At 47.8% G+C, this 20,935-nt stretch overlaps 1 protein-coding gene across 2 annotated transcripts in view; it reads right to left on the reverse strand.

The window, feature by feature from the left end:
* Positions 1 to 20,935, reverse strand: part of LOC142251331 (Krueppel-like factor 5) — a 317,195-nt gene that overhangs the window by 164,460 nt on the left and 131,800 nt on the right. For both annotated transcript variants that reach the window (XM_075324024.1, XM_075324023.1), the window contains exon 2: positions 15,699 to 16,587. In XM_075324024.1, coding sequence (XP_075180139.1) covers positions 15,699 to 16,587 — 889 coding nt within the window. The remainder of the gene's footprint in view (positions 1 to 15,698; positions 16,588 to 20,935) is intronic.

The raw sequence follows: 20,935 nt of genomic DNA on the forward strand, positions 1-20,935 counted from the left end.
TGAGTGCGAAGCCCTCGAAACTTCTGAAAAATAAAATGGGCAAAGTATCAGCAATAGAATTACGAAAACCGAGAACATGACGAGTGCGAAAACAGATGTTAGGTTCAAGCAGCTAAGCACTAATGCTTTAAAGAACTGAATTACAGGGGGGGGTGAAAAGAATACAAAGATTAATGGCAGTAACTACGCTCATGTGGTCAGACCAGAACAAAATACCCTTGTTCCGGAGAACATGACCCGAAACAAAGGGGGGGGACCAAATGTGTACATGAGACGGCAAAACTGGGCCGACAAGAGAAAATCATCCAAGAAAGGGATTTACAAACCAACTCAGCAAATGATGGCAAACGGGTGAACTTGAAAAATACGAAAAAATTTACTCGATGTCAGAAAACAGAACCCTGGATCCTGCCAATTGACGATTCAACGTCCAGCTTCTGAAGCAAGACGGTGAAAATCAGAATCAGCTTAAGGTTTGGAGAAAACGAGGGTTCCCTAGTAAAGATAAAGGGTGAAAAATAAAACAAAAGTGAAGCCAAAATACCGCTGAGCAGCTGCCCCTTTTATTGGGGTACCGGTCGAGCTACGGCCCCATCACAAGAATGCTCACTGGCGTCCTTATCTGGCATGTTGAGCGGTTTTGCTGCCTGCAATTTTGCAGATGGTCGGGGGCACTGGGCTGCTGTGTGTGGTCCACCACAAGTGGAGTACTCCGTCCTTAAATTTACAAAGGCCAAAGAAGCGATAGTGGCCTTCATTGAATATCCAACACGTGCCAGGTCTACGAACGGCCACTGGGCCGGAGCCGGCAGAGGTGCTAGGAGGCGCAGAATAAAAGGGGTTATAATCCTTCTGAGCCAGCATTAAACGCAGCCAGGTGTCCGTGGCTTTTACTCCCCACCCCAACTGGGGTTGGAGGGCCAAACGATGACGAAAATCCTTGCCGTAGCGCCACCAGGCTGATCCCTCATGAGCTTTGTAAGAATTATGGTGTCGAGTTATATAAACATCTCGGAACAGCGCTCAGGGTGCTTTTGTCCCATGACACATCCCATAACAACAAATGCCTGAAGCCAGTTGTTAATGGACTTAGCCACTTTGGGCGTCCTCTCAAAAGGACGATCAGATGAGCGCCACTCCTTATCAATTGTATGTTGCTCGGTTGAAACTAAAGACCATATATCAACATAATCGTTCGCCCAAATTTTTCGGACGGTCTCCTCAGTCAATTGGGATCCCAAAGGGGTAACGCCGCAAAAGAAAGCGTCCCTATGAATATCGGTGCGAGGCGTGGGGTCAGATTGTGTCGCGGGCGGAGAGGGGGTTTTGGGGAACGCTGTTCGCCTGGGGAATCTTTGGCGCTCGGGTCCAGTGCTTCTGCTCCTCGGGGGCTCGAGCAGCGCCTCCTCGCCCATGAGTGAAAAGGGGGAGGTTTGGTGGTGGGATGTCGGTTGTGACGCCACCCACTGGGTTGTGGTGATGGTGGGCACATCCGCTGCTGGTGACGGCGGTTCCCGGGAGCGATGGCGTGGAGCAGCTAAGGTGTTGGCCCCTCCGTGGGTAGGGGCGGTTGGTCCCGGGGGGGATGGATGGATGTTGGTGGGTAGGGGCAAGGTGCAGGTGCCGATGCGGGGAGGCAGCACGGATGCGGGGCAGCAGTGCAGAGCTGTGCCGGATGGCACTGGTGTACTCACTCAGGTAGTCAATGACAGAGTCTCTGGTAAACCAAATGGCTGGATGGACGGGGCCCGCAGTCGGCTGCGGTTTCTTCACTTTCCCCGGACGGGTTAATGGTGGCTGTCTTTCCCTGCATCTGTGTGTAAGTGTTTGACCCCTATAGATTCCCAGGGGTGGTCCGCTCCCCAGCTTGTACGTGTCGGGAAAGCCCGTTTTGCCCGCAGGCGCTGGCCCATGGATCTCTGGCCATTGGCGGTGGCACTTATCTGGATGGGTTGGGCTGTTGCCTTCTGACGGGACTTGATTGGGAATGAAGCCATGAGGTCCAGACCACAATCAGAGAATTTGACCGTTACGGCGGCTTCCGAGCCTAGTCAGGGTCTGAGTACCCTGCCTTGGTGCTTAGCTTCACTCCGCTCCTCGGTTCGGTACCGGCGGGCCACCACCCGACCTCGGTCCTATGGCTCAGCAGATGTCCACTAACTCCTGCAGACGGCCACCACCGTCTGCCGACCTTGCTGACTGTTCCCGGGTTCCAACCCAGACACACACAGTCTCTCCACTTCCACTCAACTCCTGAACTTGACTCGCTCCTTTTCCCGCCTCCAGGCCTGTGAACTCCTCGGTGGGTGTGGCCAACCGCCTGGCTCCACCCCACCTGGTATGGACATCAGACCCCGGAGGAGGCAACAAGGGTTTTGTTTGACGGATGGTCCCTACCAGGGGAGGGGGTGTGTGCCCATGTGATGTTATTCTGTGACACCTGGGGTCCAGGGCGTCACACTCCCCCTTGGTAAAACGCAGACCGTCTGCGGGCTGCCCGTCCACCACCGGTTTTATTTTTCTCTGAAAAATATAAAAACAAACGGTATGCATTTTTCAAATTTTCCCTTACAGGAGGCATGTCACTTAAACGTTGCAAACATGAATAAAAAACATTTTTAATAATAACAGACGGGTCCCATATCTTCCGCTTCCCCACCCAAACAACCTCAACCTTGATGCTGCCCCTAAGAAACGAGCAGCACCCCTTTCCCCAGTCCGGAAAACAGAACCTGGTTCAGGTTGCCCAAGCGGGAACGGGTATGGTGGCTTGCACCCGACTGTCATTCAGGGGGCCCCACGTCCAGGGGGACCCCTGACCCTGGAGGATGGTCACCGGTCCTGGTGGTGACCGGACCCCAGCCTGCTCCGCTGCGGGTCCCTCCTCCAACCTGCCTCTCCGGAGGCGGTCAACGGGACTCCTGCCCACAATTATTTACAAACCCACTAGTTCGTGGGTGGCCTGCTAGTTCTCGGCCGTGTTCATGAGTAGTTTCTCATGTGGGCTGTTTCAGGGCGGTAACATAGCAAACAAGGGACAAAACATGCTGATGGTCCCAACGGGGACAACGGTTCTTCTTAATCAGGTGACAGTGCGGCTAATTAGCGCTCATTCATTCAGATATTTACACAATCAACATACGGCACCCCTAGATGGCAGTTTCCCTATACCTAAGCGGGGGCCTACCTAGGTTGGGGCGTGTGGACCTTCTGGGCCCAATGACGTCATCGGGGGGCACTGGGACAAAGGAGACGACTGGTTCCTCTTCCCGTCTGTCGGGTATGGCAGGTGGAGACGTACGGGGGCTTGGTATAGGTGCATCCCTGGGCACTGGTTCAAAGGGTTCACTGGCAGTTATTTCCGTTTCCACTTCTTCCACGGGTTGTGGGAACATTATCACCGGAATAATCACCGCACCGTTCTGCATAGGCCAGTCTACTGGGAAGTCGCCCATCACTGTGTGGATCACCTCTTTCTTTTCCCCGTTCAGTATGGGGACTGGAACTTCATTCGCCAATCGTAAGGGGTGTGGACATTTCTTCAGGTGGTCCCTGGAAACTGTAGCCGTGGTTCTCCCCTGGTCACGACTAATCAGATAAGTCTTCTCGTTCTCCCATCCAGTGGGCTGTATGACATACGGAGTTCTTTCCCACTGATCATCAAGCTTATGGGTTCTCCTCTTCCGTTTCAGCACTACATCTCCAGGCTCAAAGGGAACAGCTGAGGCCCGTCGGTTGAAGCGCTGCTCTTGCTTTTCTCGGCTCTGACGCAGATTCTTTTCCACATATTCCTGGATCCGTCGGTACTGCATCTGCCGCTTGGTATCCCAGTTTGCAGTGGAGGGAAGAGCTTCTGGAGCGTCCAGGCCCATTTCCAGGTCCACCGGCAGCCGGCCCAGTCGGGCTCTCATCAGATATGTACACTTGGTAGAACCACAGGGAATGTTGTTGTACATGTCTACCAGGTCAGTCAACTTCTCTGGCCACAGGTTTCGTTCTTCCAGCGGTAGTGTCTTGAGGAGACCCAGGACCAGGTGATTCATCTTTTCACACATCCCTTTGGTTTGGGCATGGTATGGTGTGGCACTGATTTTCTTGCACCCATACAACTGGTAAAACTCCTGGAACACTTCTGCTTCAAAGGCCGGACCCCGGTCCGTGAGCACCCTCTCCGGGTACCCATGTGGTCGACAGAAATTGGCCTGGAATGCTCTAGCTGCGGTATGGCCTGTCAGATCTTTAACTGGAACAACCACCATGAACCGCAAGTAGTGGTCTACGATGGTCAGGGCGTTGGTATACCCGTTTCGGCTGGGTGTGAGCTTGACGTGGTCCAAGGCGACCAATTCCAGCGGTTGATGGGTGACGATCGGCTGTAGGGGGCCTTCTGGCTGGCTTCATCCCTTCTTCTCAGTGCACAGGGACCACATTCTCGACACCAGGCCTCCACAGACTCCCGCATCCCACTCCAATAAAACCGCTCTCTCAGCAACATCTCCAGTTTCTTCCAACCGACATGTCCAGCGCCATCATGGTACGCCTGGAGGACTTTAGGCACGCTGGCCTGAGGAACCACCAGCTGGCGAACCTTCTCATGAGTTTTTGGGTTGATCAGCTCCCGATACAGCTTCCCTTGATGCAGGTATAGCCGGGCTCTTTCTTTCCACAGCCGCTGGGCTTCAGAGGGGGCTGAGGGATCCATTTTGGAGGAGCCCTGTGCAATCATGGTCTTGACCAACTGGACAGCAGGCGCCTGGTCCTGGGCTTCTTGCCACCCCTGGCTGGGTAATGGGTCCAGGTTCACCTGTTGCTGATTGACACAAAGTTTTTCAGCCGGTGGCCAGTGGAACGCGGGCAACTCTATTTCCTCGAGGTCGTCGTCTTCCGACCCCCCCATCAGGCAGGTGGGGCATTTGGGATAATGCGTCCGCATTGGTGTTCTTGCGGCCGGCTCTGTATTTGATAGTGAAGTCATAGTTGGACAGCCGAGCCACCCACTGCTGTTCCAGTGCGCCTAGTTTGGCCGTATCCAAATGGGTCAACGGATTATTGTCCGTGTAGGCAGTGAATTTCGCCGCCGCGAGGTAATGCCTAAACCTTTCGGTGATTGCCCACACCAGGGCTAGGAATTCAAGCTTGAAGGAGCTGTAATTCTTGGGGTTTCTTTCCGTGGGCCGGAGTTTTCTGCTGGCGTAGGCGATCACTTTCTCCTTCCCGTTCTGGACCTGGGACAAGACTGCCCCCAGGCCCACATTGCTGGCATCGGTGTAAAGGATGAACGGGAGGCTGTAGTCGGGATACGCCAGGATTTCTTCCCCTGTCAAGGCTGACTTCAGCTGGCGAAAGGACTCCTCATGCTTCTCTTCCCATACAAATGGGGGTCCAGGGGCCCTAGAGAAATATTTAGCAGTTTTCAGCGCAGCCAGCGACTCTTCAATACGGGGGAGAGGATAGGCATCTTTATGCGTTATTTGATTGATCTTCCGGTAATCCACAAACATTCTCATGGTGCCATCCTTCTTCTTCACCAGTACCAGTGGGGCTGCCCAGGGACTACAACTATCCCTGATGACCCCTGCCTCCTTCATGTTCCTCAACATGTCCTTAGCGCATTGATAGTGTGTTGGTGGGATTGGCCTATACCTTTCCTTGATGGGTGGATGTATGCCCGTGGGGATATAATGTTGCACCCCTCTAATCCTCCCAAAGTCTAGCGGGTGTTTGCTGAAAAGCTGCTCATACTCCTGTACTACCCTGTATACCCCCTCCTTGTGATGCGTGGGTGTAGCTTCAGTGCCTACATGTAATTCCTGACACCACTCCTATAGTTGTTCAGGGGGTGTGCCGCTATTGGTGGGGGGTGCAGAGGTAGGACGGGTGGCTTCGTGAATGGCATGGGGATCTATGGTAAGCAGCTTTGCAAAGGTAGAGTAACGGGGAAGCCTAACTTCTTCCTCCCCACAATTCAGCACTCTCACAGGCACTCTCCCCTTTCTGACGTCAATCACCCCTCTGGCCGCCATCACTTTGGGCCAGTGTTCTGAAGGCGTGGGTTCCACCATCGCCAGGTAATCGCGCCCTTGGGGGCCCACTGCTGCCCTGCACCAAATTATCATCTCGGTCCTGGGTGGCACCACCAAAGGGGCCACGTCCATCACCCGCACTCCACCAATCTCTCCACCCGTCAAATTCACTTGCTGCCGATGCAGAAGGGCCCGAATCTCCCGCTGTACTGCCCTCTGTCGGCATCCTCCTGCAGTGGCAGACAACTGCTGCAACAGACTCGGCACTTCCCCCATACAATGCTCAATTACATTAGTCCCTAGAATTACTTTTGGGTTACGGTCACTGGATTCATTCAGCACCACAATCATCCCTTGATGCTTTAACTCGGTACGTCCCACAGTCAGGGTCACTTCTTTAAAGCCCACCTGTGTCATAGGGAGCCCATTGGCTGTCATCAGGAGGGGCAAGTTCACTATCATCCCAATACCGCTGGTACAGCGTATATGGCAGAGTGGTTACCTGTGATCCTCTGTCCAATAGGGCCATGGTCGGGACGCCGTCCACCGCCAGGGGGATGATAGGGCGGCCTCCAACGTACCGGTCTCGCCAATCAGTAGGGCCGTTAGGGTCTACTCCTGACGATTGGCCCTTGGCCCCAGGGGTTGCTCATTTAACGGGCATCGCTGGGAGTAGTGACCAGGCTTGCCGCACCTGTAACAGGCAGGGGGTCCGTACCGCTGGTTGATGGTCTTTTTCCGCTGCATCCAAGGGACGTCCTCTAGGCTGTCGGCGATCTGGATCTTCTCCAGGGGCTTGACTCTCGTCGGAAGCTGGAGTGCGGCGAGGATCCGGGCGAGGTCTCCATCCATGCGGCGGACTTGTGCGGCCAACTCCTCCATCAGTCCACTGGGCGCTGCAGAGGCCGGTAGAGCCAGGAGGGGAGGTGCTACCGAGACAGGAGCGGTTTCAGCCGGCCATGGGGTTACATCAGGGGTGTCAGGGTTTGGGGCCTGCAGGGCCTTGATGGCCCGCTCCTTCAATACGGTAAAGTCCAGATCGGGATGTTCCAGGGCCCACAGCCGCACCTGCTTGCGGTCCTCCGTGGACCCTAGCCCCTGCAGGAATTGGTCCACTAGCATCTTATTGCTGTCCACATCATTAATGGTGTCCACTCGTTTCAGTGTATGGAGGGCAGTCTGCAGGCGCAAGGCATAGTCTCTTATGTTATCTGCAGGTCGCTGTCGGCATTGGTTACATAGTTACATAGTTACTTAGGTTGAAAAAAGACCTAGGTCCATCTAGTTCAACCTTCCTCCACCAGTTCTACATTTGGTCACTAAGTCATTTATAACCAACAATGTTGTGTGTAGTGAGGAAATCATCCAGCCCATTTTTAAAAGCTGTTCTAGTATCAGCCATTACTACCTCTTGTGGTAGGGCATTCCACAGTCTGACTGCTCTAACTGTAAAGACCCCTTTCCTATTTAGCTGTCGGAATCACTTTTCTTCCACTCTGTGAGTGCCCCCTGGTCCTTAGTATTGTCTTTGGAAGAAATAAGTCATGTGCCAGTCCTTTATATTGACTACACATGTATTTATACATATAAATGAGATCTCCTCTGAGACGTCTTTTTTCTAAGCTAAACATATCTAACTTTTTCAACCTCTCATCATATGGAAGGCCTTCCAATCCTTGTAATAGTCTAGTTGCCCGCCTTTGAACTGCCTCTAACTTCTGAATGTCCTTTTTAAAATGTGGAGCCCAAAACTGGTTCCCATATTCCAGATGTGGCCTTACAAGTGATTTATAGAGGGGTAACAATACATTGGGATCACAGGATCTAATCTCTCTTTTTATACACCCTAAAATCTTGTTTGCTTTAGCAGCTGCTGCTTCACATTGAGTGCTGCTGCTCAGCTTATTTGTAATGAGAATACCCAAGTCCTTCTCCTGTTCTGTAGTCCCGAGCTTACTTCCATTTAATGTATATGCAGCTATAGGATTACTCAGTCCTAGGTGCATTACTTTACATTTATCAACATTAAATCTCATTTGCCAAGTATCTGCCCATTCTGACATCTTATCCAGATCTTTTTGTAATATTGTACTATCAAGGTCAGTTTTTAATATCCTACATAGTTTGGTGTCATCAGCAAAGACTGACCGTTTACTATCAATCTCATCCACAAGGTGTCATTAATAAAGAGATTAAAAAGAATTGGTCCTAGCACAGATCCCTGCGGCACCCCACTGCTGACTGCAGCCCATTTAGAGAATGTACCATTTATGACTACTCTTTGTTTCCTATCTTTTAGCCAATTCCTTACCCAGTTGCATATAGTTTCCCCTAGTCCTTGCTTCTGGAGCTTTAATATAAGGCTATTGTTTGGTAAAACTGCATCTGCAATTCAGCTTCTGTGCAGGTCTCGAAAGCGGTCTGATGTTTCTCAAAAATAGTAGTCACTGAGGCCCGGTCCGCATCGGTCCAGGTCTCCGTTTCCTGCTCAGCCGCGCCGGTCAGCTGCCCTAGCACTACCGCCGCCCGCTGTCTGCTGGTCATGGCATACAGGTCAAGAACCGGGCTAATCTTTTTCCGGAACGCCTGCAAAGCATCAGGCTTCCTATCGTATTGCGGCATCCAGGTAGCACCGGGCACATAGGGCAGGGAGAGCGGCATTACCTGGGAGACCGCCGGACCCGCAGCTCCCCCCGCGGCTGCGGCTAGGGCAAGGGCTGCCATATTACCATCTCCGGGCGCCGCCGCGACCCCGGCCGGCGCCCCTCCAACAGCCCCGTCAGGCGCGGACATCTTTTTCTTGCCCCCCCTTGGTTTTCTCCGGCACTTCCTTCTTCAGGGGGCGGGGCGTCACTTTTCGCGCCTTCCCTGCTCGGGGAAGACGGCTCGAGCGGGAACTTTTTGCGCCCAAGATGGCGGAATTTAAAAATTTTCGGCCGGACACCGCCGGTGGGGACTGCAAGGCGTACTTCTACTGTTAAGTAGATGGGTAGGATCCTGTTCGTGACGCCAAGTTGTCGCGGGCGGAGAGGGGTTTTTGGGGAATGCCGCTCGCCTGGGGAATCTCTGGCGCTCGGGTCCGGTGCTTCTGCTCCTAGGTGGCTCGAGCACAAGGTCAGACCCGGGGGCTCGAGCAGTGACTCCTTGCATACGAGTGAAAAAGGGGAGGTTTAGTGGTGGGATTTCGGTTGTGACACCACCCACGGGGTTGTGGTGATGGTGGGCACCACCGCTGCTGGTGACGGCGGTTCCCGGGAGCGATGGCGGGGAGCAGCTGAGGTGTTGGCCCCTCCGTGGGTAGGGGCGGTTGGTCCCGGGGCCCCGGTTGGGGGGGATGGATGGATGTTGGTGGGTAGGGGCAAGGTGCAGGTGCCGATGCGGGGAGGCAGCGCGGATGCGGGGCAGCAGTGCAGTGCTGTGCCGGTTGGCACTGGTGTTCTCACTCAGGTAGTCAATGACAGAGTCTCTGGTAAACCAAATGGCTGGATGGACGGGGCCCGCAGTCGGCTGCGGTTTCTTCACTTTCCCCGGACGGGTTGATGGTGGCTGTCTTTCCCTGCACCTGTGTGTAAGTGTTTGACCCCTATGGATTCCCACGGGTGGTCCGCTCCCCGGCTTGTACGTGTCGGGAGAGCCCGTTTTGCCCGCAAGCGCTGGCCCTTGGATCTCTGGCCGTTGGCGGTGGCACTTATCCGGACGGGTTGGGCTGTTGCCTTCTGTCGGGACTTGATTGCGGTCTGGACCTCAGGGGTTCATTCCCAATCAGAGAATTTGACCGTTACGGCGGCTTCCGAGCCTAGTCGGGGTCTGAGAACCCTGCCTTGGTGCTTAGCTTTACTCCGCTCCCTGGTTCGGTACCGGTGGGCCACCGCCCGACTCCGGTCATACGGTTCCGCAGACGTCCACTAACTCCTGCAGACGGCCACCACCGTCTGCCGACCTTGCTGACTGTGCCCGGGCTCCGATCCAGACACACACAGTCTCTGCACTTCCACTCAACTCCTGAACTTGACTCACTCCTTTTCCCGCCTCCAGGCCTGTGAACTCCTCGGTGGGTGGGGCCAACCACCTGGCTCCACCCCACCTGGTGTGGACATCAGACCCTGGAGGAGGCAACAAGGGTTTTGTTTGACGGATGGTCCCTACCAGGGGAGGGGGTGTGTGCCTATGTGATGTTATTCTGTGACACCTGGGGTCCAGGGCGTCACAATTGAATAGGAGGGTGACCGGAAGATGAAGGACCAACTAGTATATTCCCCCCCCCCCCCGCTGCAGGCTGCAAATTATCTAAAAGTGTTTTAATAGCTGCTGCCATACGGGCACTATCCCCCCATGCCCCCGAGTATCGATACTCACCAGCATCTGGAAGGGGAGCGACAGAAGGCTCCTGTACAAGATCAACAAATTCCACAGGCTGCCGACATGCTGAGGGAAGAACCGTCTCCCTCTGAGAAGGTTGGTAACAACGGCGATGATCCCCATGGAGCACGACTGAGGAATCCGGTGTAGTGGAAGGAGAACGCTACCTCGATGAACGAGAATGGCGGCTCCTCCGAGAGGATCGGGAACAACGGGCGGAATGGCAGCTACGTCTGCCACGTGATCCAGCAGAGCGTCTGTGTTGGTGAGGGGTGCGAGGGGGTGACGCTGAGGAAAGTGAGGAGGAGCGGTTACCGTGCCCACAGTGGCTACGACCACGGGCCGGTGTTCCAGCACCCACCTGCGGTGGACCAGCAAGATATGGGGGTTGAAAAACTGGGGCAGGTGCACCTGGGCAGATGGGGCTTGTGGGGTGGGGCAGACACTGCAGGGTGCACACCTGCAGCCTCCTGCAGTAATGCTGGCAAGGCCAGCAGTGGGGGTTGTGAAAGGGGGTTAGAAGGGCTTATTAATCCCCTAGCAGCCAGGGGTGCATCATGTTGAAGAGACTAACGGGGAGGGGGTAGGGGCTGCACTATGTCTGCAGACTCTTCTATAGACGAGGAGCCGCAGACATGGTGTCCCTGCATTATAAGTGGTGATGGAGGAGGTATAATTGGTGGTTCGGGGAGGCAGGGGTTAACTACTACCGACCGCGGCCCCACGCTGCCGGAGGGACAGAGTCGGCGTGTGGCAGCCGCGGTCGGGAGCTGGGAAGAAGTAGGTGGGGCCAGTCGCGAGGCACGCGCACGAGTGTGCACGCTCCGTGACGTTGTCAGTGCAGGACTCAGGCGCTCCGGCGGACGGGTTCGCCGTGCAGACCGCCTGCCACTGGGAATCACCGCCTGAGCCTCAGGAGGGATGGTACGCAGCTCAGCCAAAAAGGTGGCAAGCCATGTGACCCCTACCCTCCTGATTCTGTCCCTAATGGCAGCAGCCACGTTATCGATCATCTCTCACCAGCAGTGCAAGTGTGTCCGAATGTCCAGCAGCACAGCAGCGTCCGGGTCTCAGGCTGAGGAGAGACCAAAACCAGGAAGTAGGGGGATTATATAGGGAAAAACAGTAGGAGGGAAAACAGTGGGATTGTACAAACACAAGGGGGCAGATTCGGGCATGGGAGATGAATTTAACCCCTTATATACCGGGCTCAGCAGTCAGGGTGCATTCAGTGTAGCCCCACTGACATGCCCTACAGTATATAAAATTACATAAAAAAAATAAAAGGGATAAACAAAATAAAGTTAATAGACTTGTTGTCATAGGAAAGGTGCAAATCTTGTGAAGGGGAGAACTCTGTTTTGAAAATGGCGCAGTCCTGACAGCATGTTGGACCTCTCAGCAGTGAACTTGACTTCTAGGCCAGAACCTGCTTTTACCAGGTACCAGCCACTCCCACATACTTCCCCTGGTGGGCTTAGATGTGGTTAATAAATAAGATGCATTCTCAAGTACCAAAAATTATGAGATCCCTAATTTTAAGGATATCTACCCCCGATCAGAGGTCCCAGGCAGAAGATAGTAATGTCATATTTCCTATCACAATTTTAGTTTCTCTATATATGAGACATGGCATATACAACTTTAAAAACCAGGTCAATATTAATTCTGGCCTAATAAGAAGGCTGCACAGCAATACAAGTAAATGCATTGTGTTCGGCAATGCACCAAGATGCCCAACATATGTTTCCCATATCTATATAACCTGCACCTGTTACAAAAAAAAACAATATTCATATCTTTTAACATAGCCTCGCAAAGTCTGGCATAATGACCATGTGACTCTAGCATTGCTTTGAAATCAGGAAGAGCCAAAATACAAAGGAACATAAATATGTTACCACACAAACGTGTTGTTTCATATTCACACTGACCACATGGGAGGAAGAGATAAGTCAGCTCGTCCTCCCATGGTCCTGATTCCCAATTTATAGTGAAGCCATGCTACTATGCTCAATATGAAAGTGACAGATTGGAATTGAATTCTCCATGAATTTTACAAATATTCATATATTCCAGAATACGGATTTGTAATAATACATAACTCAGGTTTGCTGCAACTTTACACAGTAGTGAGTAGAGGACGGTGTGTTTTTTTTCTCTCCTGCATGATGTCTCCTGCTTCTGCTTGGTCATCCTCATGCAGGGGACTTTAAACAAAAAAACGGAAAGCACAGCTATGTAATATCAGCAAGGTAGAATTATTATGAGGGTGCTAGTCCAAAAGGATTATATAGAAGGAAGGAGAAAAAGCATGGACCAGAAAAGCACTCAACTCACAAGGTGTATATACAGTTAGGTCCAGAAATATTTGGACAGTGACACAAGTTTTGTTATTTTAGCTGTTTACAAAAACATGTTCAGAAATACAATTATATATATAATATGGGCTGAAAGTGCACACTCCCAGCTGCAATATGAGAGTTTTCACATCCAAATCGGAGAAAGGGTTTAGGAATCATAGCTCTGTAATGCATAGCCTCCTGTTTTTCAAGGGACCAAAAGTAATTGGACAAGGGACTCTAAGGGCTGCAATTAACTCTGAAGGCGTCTCCCTCGTTAACCTGTAATCAATGAAGTAGTTAAAAGGTCTGGGGTTGATTACAGGTGTGTGGTTTTGCATTTGGAAGCTGTTGCTGTGACCAGACAACATGCGGTCTAAGGAACGCTCAATTGAGGTGAAGTAGAACATCCTGAGGCTGAAAAAAAAGAAAAAATCCATCAGAGAGATAGCAGACATGCTTGGAGTAGCAAAATAAACAGTCGGGTACATTCTGAGAAAAAAGGAATTGACTGGTGAGCTTGGGAACTCAAAAAGGCCTGGGCGTCCACGGATGACACCAGTGGTGGATGATCGCCGCATACTTTCTTTGGTGAAGAAGAACCCGTTCACAACATCAACTGAAGTCCAGAACACTCTCAGTGAAGTAGGTGTATCTGTCTCTAAGTCAACAGTAAAGAGAAGACTCCATGAAAGTAAATACAAAGGGTTCACATCTAGATGAAAACCATTCATCAATTCCAAAAATAGACAGGCCAGAGTTAAATTTGCTGAAAAACACCTCATGAAGCCAGCTCAGTTCTGGAAAAGTATTCTATGGACAGATGAGACAAAGATCAACCTGTACCAGAATGATGGGAAGAAAAAAGTTTGGAGAAGAAAGGGAACGGCACATGATCCAAGGCACACCACATCCTCTGTAAAACATGGTGGAGGCAACGTGATGGCATGGGCATGCATGGCTTTCAATGGCACTGGGTCACTTGTGTTTATTGATGACATAACAGCAGACAAGAGTAGCCGGATGAATTCTGAAGTGTACAGGGATATACTTTCAGCCCAGATTCAGCCAAATGCCGCAAAGTTGATCGGACGGCGCTTCATAGTACAGATGGACAATGACCCCAAGCATACAGCCAAAGCTTCCCAGGAGTTCATGAGTGCAAAAAAGTGGAACATTCTGCAATGGCCAAGTCAATCACTAGATCTTAACCCAATTGAGCATGCATTTCACTTGCTCAAATCCAGACTTAAGACGGAAAGACCCACAAACAAGCAAGACCTGAAGGCTGCGGCTGTAAAGGCCTGGCAAAGCATTAAGAAGGAGGAAACCCAGCGTTTGGTGATGTCCATGGGTTCCAGACATAAGGCAGTGATTGCCTCCAAAGGATTCGCAACAAAATATTGAAAATAAAAATATTTTGTTTGGGTTTGGTTTATTTGTCCAATTACTTTTGACCTCCTAAAATGTGGAGTGTTTGTAAAGAAATGTGTACAATTCCTACAATTTCTATCAGATATTTTTGTTCAAACCTTCAAATTAAACGTTACAATCTGCACTTGAATTCTGTTGTAGAGGTTTCATTTCAAATCCAATGTGGTGGCATGCAGAGCCCAACTCGCGAAAATTGTGTCACTGTCCAAATATTTCTGGACCTAACTGTATATAAAAATACAAATTTCATTGATTTTTAACCACTAAAAACCGATAAAACCAAAAGACAACACCATCACATCAAATATAGAACATGGTTTCATAACACAATCATATCTAATAATCCTCAAGATTACACACAAGTGCAATTTTCAATCAAAAATAGTGAGAAAGTAAACTATATAGTTCATATCAAATAACCATTTCATATGTGCCTTGTAGGTCTCCTATGTCCTGGATCAAAATAATAGCAGCAAGTAGTTTCCAATGGTTAAAGTGGAAGATATAACATACAATTTAACCGAAGTTAGGAATGGTTTCAAACATCAGTACAAAACAGTCATATACAAGGCTCTATAGGAGTCCCACTAGAGACAAGACCTGGGAGAAGAGAGACCATAAGGAAACCATCATAGATAAAAAGCTGTACTGGACATACAGAGACCCATATATAATGATGAACAGCAGAACCTAACCCAAGGTTAGAGTTAGGTGCTGCTGTTCACCATTATATATGGGTCTCCGTATGTCCAGTACAGCTTTTTTATCTATGATGGTTTCCTTATGGTCTCTCTTCTCCCAGGTATTGTCTCTAGTGGGACTCCTATAGAGCCTTGTATATGACTGTTTTGTACTGATGTTTGAAACCATTCCTAACTTCGGTTAAATTGTATGTTATATCTTCCACTTTAACCATTGGAAACTACTTGCTGCTATTATTTTGATCCAGGACATAGGAAACCTACGTGGCACATATGAAATGGTTATTTGATATGAACTATATAGTTTACTTTCTCACTATTTTTGATTGAATATTGCACTTGTGTGTAATCTTGAGGATTATTAGATATGATTGTGTCATGAAACCATGTTCTATATTTGATGTAATGGTGTTGTCTTTTGGTTTTAATGGTTTTTAGTGGTTAAAAATCCATAAAATTGGTATTTTTATATATACCTTCTGAGTTGAGTGCTTTTCTGGTCCATGATTTTTCTCCTTCCTTCTATATAATCCTCATGCAGGGGAAGATGTACACTTCCCTAGAGACAAATCTCTCGTAACACTCAGATGAACTATAACATAAATTATATCCTTAACTTTACAATCAAAACAAAGAGAAGAAATTAACAAATAAAATCTACATTTTATTCAGCTCTGCAGCCACTATTCCAAGATGTGAGCACATGCTCAACTTGGTGAGAGGTCCTCTTTAAATGGAATCTGTCATCAGGAAATTAGATTAGTTGAAGGTCACAAAATAATCTGTCATAAATCGCCGTGTGGAACATTGATATACACAGATAGAAAACTGATCCTCACCTGGATAATCACAGTGATGGATTCGTCGTTTCTCAAGTTCAGGGTTATTCCTCCGGTTGAATTTGGGGACTGTCATAATCACTTGTGCTGGTGGTAGCATAGACACTGAATGTGGCATTGGGTGTACAGATGGAGCCTGTACCACCTTCAGTCCAAATGCTGCTTGATAAGATGGAGGTAGTGATATAGTGTTAATCAAGTCTGTCTGATTCTCAGGGCTGCCTGGTTGAGAATTTGGAGGAGAAGGGGGTAAAGTGACAGATGGAGCATGATAAAACTGCCCAGAAACTACTGCACCCTCTTGACCCAAAGATTGCAACTGCTTTCCGAGATGTTGTCCTGCAGAATGGGTTAACGACGAAGGTCCACTGACTGTTGTCAGAGTATTCCCAGTAATTGCATTTTCTGCTGATGAGCTTACACTGGACTGCACAATACTTAGTGCATCGTTGGCAACAGACATATGATAAAGATGTGTCTGAAGGCTGCCAGGGTTTGACAATGGAATCTCAGAAGGTGGTTCCTGTTTTATAAATATGTTGTTGACTGCCACTGAATGTGGCATATTGAACACACTGGTGAAATCGGGCAGAGTCTGGGTCAAGGAGGCAGAGCACGGCTGGGGGAAATCTGTACCTGGTTCACTCTTTATTTGTGGGAGTACTGTGAAAGTTTTTGATGGCCGATATAAACCTGTTCGTAGATGAGACATGTCTGGCAGAATAACATTGATGTTTACGCTGTATGGGGTCTGGAGTGGCTTCTCTGACTCAAAGAATTCATCCACCACCGAAGCACTCTCTCGTCTGTATTTTTTATCAACATCTGCTGTAAGAATTTGCACAGGAGGACCATGTTGTAGAAGATATTTGTCCATTTCTGATCTGGCCTGTGGAGAGAATATGTAATGTGTGAAAATTATGATGAGTAAAAGAGCTTTTGGCTAATATCTATGGACAGTAAAGACTAAAACAGCATTGCATATTTGGATATTATATTAACTTCATGAAAGTTAGATGTACTTTAAACGTTCTTAAAGGGATTTTCAACTTATATAAAAGTGGACCCAAACAATTCCAATAACATAAAATAACAAAAGACATATAGTATTGACTGTCACCTGCTCCAGGACCCTACTGCTGCTCTGATCTCTTTCTTTTGGTTACAGTTATGTCACAAGATTTTTGCAGGCATCACCAACAGTCATGGTGGCGTCAGGTTCTGTGGAAATTACAGATTCTGGCACTCTGACTGCTAACTTCTCTGAGGTCTGTGATCAGCGCAGGGAGACATGGGCATGGACCCACAGGCTTAGGCAGGCTAGCAAGAGTTAAGTTCTGCAGTGCTGCTTGTTTGGCTCTCCCACAGCATGTGATCAAAGAGACTATCACGTCAGCTCCCCTCCTATATATGCTGAATTATCCCATTAATGACAGCTATAGTTTACCTATACTGGTCTGGTGAGCAGTTGATCCAGACTTACAGGTCGTTGTTGTGCATTACCGCTGTGAGCCGTTGTGGTGGTCACCTTTTTTGTCTTTGTATTGCTACCTTCCTGCTCTTGCTTTTCTCATTAGTATTTTACTGTTTGTTCCTGTGAGTTTGCAGTGTGTCTGAGTTTTGGTTTTCCCCTGTCTGTCTAAATCTATGTTCCCATCACACTCCTTCCCTGGGGGGGTAACAGATTAGATCTCGTTAGGAGAATAGCCGGACATGGAAATCAGGCATCCCAATTATTCAGGGTAATCCTGAGGTTACGGATAGTCTAGGGTCTACAAAATGAGAGACAGCATAGGAGCCCCCCTGTCCCTCAATATCATGCAGTCACATCGTTAAAAAATAAAAACTAACATCATCCCTACTGCCAATCACTGAGCTTAGGGACTCTTAGGAAAGACCCTGAGCTCAGTGATTGGCTGCAGTAAAGATGAGAGCTGTCGATGTGACATAACCACTGCTGACAAAGACCAGAGCAGTACCGGCAATGGATCGAAGGAGGGTGAGTACTATCTGTCTTTGTTATTCTACACTACAGGAATCGTTTGAAGTCTACTTCTCTAAAAGTGGAAAACACCTTAGGCACTAAAATAACTCTAAAATGTACATTGTATTTTGATGTGAATACCTGTTTCCTATTTTACATACACAAAATATACAGTGAGACAAGGAGGGCCGCCACTCCCTCGGCCAAGAACCACTCTTATGGTATATCCTAACTTTGCCAAAAATTTGGTAATATTTACAGAACTTTTTTCACCCCTTTTGTCTCTTTATAGAAGGAGATCCTGTTCCTCATAACCTGGCAAACTATACAGGTTTGGTTTTAATGGAAAATAAAGTGACGTCTGTATAGTAAGGTATTTAGTAGTTTGATAGTCGTCGCCTGTTGTTAAAACCTTTCATAAGTTAATAGATGTTTTTTTACAAGCCTTCGAATGAACTTTGTTCACTAGTCACCTGCTAAATGCAGATTACATAAATGGTTTATGCCATAAACCTGTCCTACACATTTGTCCAGTTGTATATTATATCATGGTAGCACAAGACCCACTCCCATTTAAATGATTAAATCCCCGAATAAATACACTGGACACATTAAATTTGGAAGAAATAGGCCGTGATGTTTAATAAGGGATTACCAAAAATTTCCAATAAATATAAATATAATAATTAATTAATTCAATAAAAATACATTGACCATAAAAAACCATAAATAACGACCAAATCCACCCAGCAACTAGCTGGGCGATTATCCCGCTAAGAAACATCACGACAAAGCCTAACAGCTCGATCCAAAGGGCGGGTGCTTCTTTCTTCTTGATCTTGCGGCGACTGACAGCTGACGCAGCAATCCATGTACTTAAATACTCCTATTTTTCCCGCACTTTTTCTATACAGCCAATCAGATGTCCTTAAAAGCCCGCAAAAATTCAAACTGTCGAAACCGGTTTAAACTTGCTCGTGGCAGATTACCACAGCTAACTAGTAAACAAATACATTAACCCTTGAATCACCACAGTTGAAGTAATAAAAACTCACCTATAACAAATAATTTGAATTAACATTCCCAAATAAATGAGGGGGCCTGTGCGACCATGTGTCCCCCAAGCTATACAGCTATTGGGGGACCCTGACATGGTAGCACAAGACCCACTCCCATTTAAATGATTAAATCCCCGAATAAATACACTGGACACATTAAATTTGGAAGAAATAGGCCATGATGTTTAATAAGGGATTACCACAAATTTCCAATAAATATAATAATTAATTAATTCAATAAAAATACATTGACCATAAAAAACCATAAATAACGACCAAATCCACCCAGCAAATAGCTGGGCGATTATCCCACAAGTCATGACACGCAGAGTCATGGCCCCCCCAAAAACACCACAGCCATTTATCAATAATTGATTCAGTTCCTACGTTAAAAATGTCCAACCCAATCTCCGATAGGTGGACTAAATCACCCCTGTATAAGCCAGGTACAAAACCCTCCAGGTCAGTGTGCCTGAACGAAAAACCTCCCACTTTTAACATATATTTACACATTACCCTATTTACTCTCTTTCTTACCCTTTCCAAAAATAGCAAATCTTTGCTGGCCCAAGCTAAACGAGGGACTATTTCAGAGAATATAAAAACAGTCCCTGGGAACCAGCTTTTGAATAAGAAAAAATCAGAACGCATCTCCGATAAAAGAGCAAGCGTCCTGATTTTTCCTACATCGTTACCCCCCGCATGTATAACAATTGCATTAGGGCTAGGCCTTTTACACATCAAACTTTTCAAAACATTTTTTAACTCCTTCCAGACTAAACCCCTATAACCAAACCATTTAACATTTAACCGTTGAGAATCAAATGATAAGTTCTTAGAATAGATTTTCTGAGATGCCCTCTTCTCAGCCCAGAAGACAAACGAATGTCCTATAATCCAAATCACTAAAGGCCCTAGAGAACAAAATAAAATTAATTTTAAAACATATTTGGTCTAACATACAATTTATACCTGTTAGATTCCCACCTTCCTAATTTCATAATTTCCTTAGGTTCCATACCCATTCTGGCAGCTTCAGAAGCTGCCCCGATCCTGAAAGAGTGTGATGAAATCTTCTTATCGCCAAGACCCAGAACCACTAAACACTTTTTTAGTATAAAATTAAATTGATAAATTGTTGTTGGAGAGAAGTCTTTGTGTAACAACAACACTCCACTTTGTAAAGACCTCACTCCAAGCCAATTCTTGACATTTTCTACTGCGCAAATAACATTACCAGGTACCTCATTCAATTTAATGAAACACCCCTTACCTGACTGATCTGTCTTCGATCTTCGGATAAAAATCAACAAAGATGAATTTAAAATTCTTATGTCCTCTAATAACAAGCCCGACTGGCATGATTTGCTCCGCGATACAATTTCCCCAATACGGAATGCACCAAAAAATGCCAGGACAAAAGCAGTCCTAAATAGGCACGTTTCGTAAGCATCCTTACAGACAGAACTAAGGACTGACCAAAGCTTCCTCAGCAGGGTAAAGGAAACTGGAAGTCTCTTATCCGGCTGACCCATTTCCCTCTTATATCCTTTCAGAAATTGCTTTACAGGAAAATAACTCACCAATGTGGGTTTCCCAGCCAATTTTAAGAAAAAAAAAACTCCAGCCAAAAATTTTGCAATCGAGGAAAACGACCATTTTTTCATACCCAAACTATTAATCAATAACATAACCGATCGCAGGTTATTATCATAATAATTAAAATCCATCGCATCACAAAACCCTGTCCAGACTCTCCATGCAGCTGAATAATCAGCCCATGTTCTTGAAGCCGCAGACCTCTTAATAAAAACTGGGATTAATTCCAAATTAGCTCCCATAGGTGCGGAGGACAAGGAATGCCATCTACTTCCGCGTCCGGAACTAGGGAGCGAAACGCATCCAGCTGGTGACAAGAAAGAACTTTAGCTGGTTCACTGCTAACATTACTAACCAAGCGAGCTTTCAACCATATGTTCATTTTTAAACAAAATAAGACTAAGTGCCTCAATAACCTAGCCGCCCACACACACTTAGAAGACAAAGTATTAATAGCAGAAACTACTCCTTGGCTCTCTGACAACAGCAAAATCCTTCTGTCCCTTAAATAAGGTCCCCACACCACCATAGCAACAGCAATAGGAAATAACTCTAACACAACCCCATTATTTACAACCCCTCTGACAACCCATGTA

The sequence above is a fragment of the Anomaloglossus baeobatrachus genome, chromosome 9 (genome assembly GCF_048569485.1).
Source record: "Anomaloglossus baeobatrachus isolate aAnoBae1 chromosome 9, aAnoBae1.hap1, whole genome shotgun sequence".
Lineage (NCBI taxonomy): Eukaryota > Metazoa > Chordata > Amphibia > Anura > Aromobatidae > Anomaloglossus > Anomaloglossus baeobatrachus.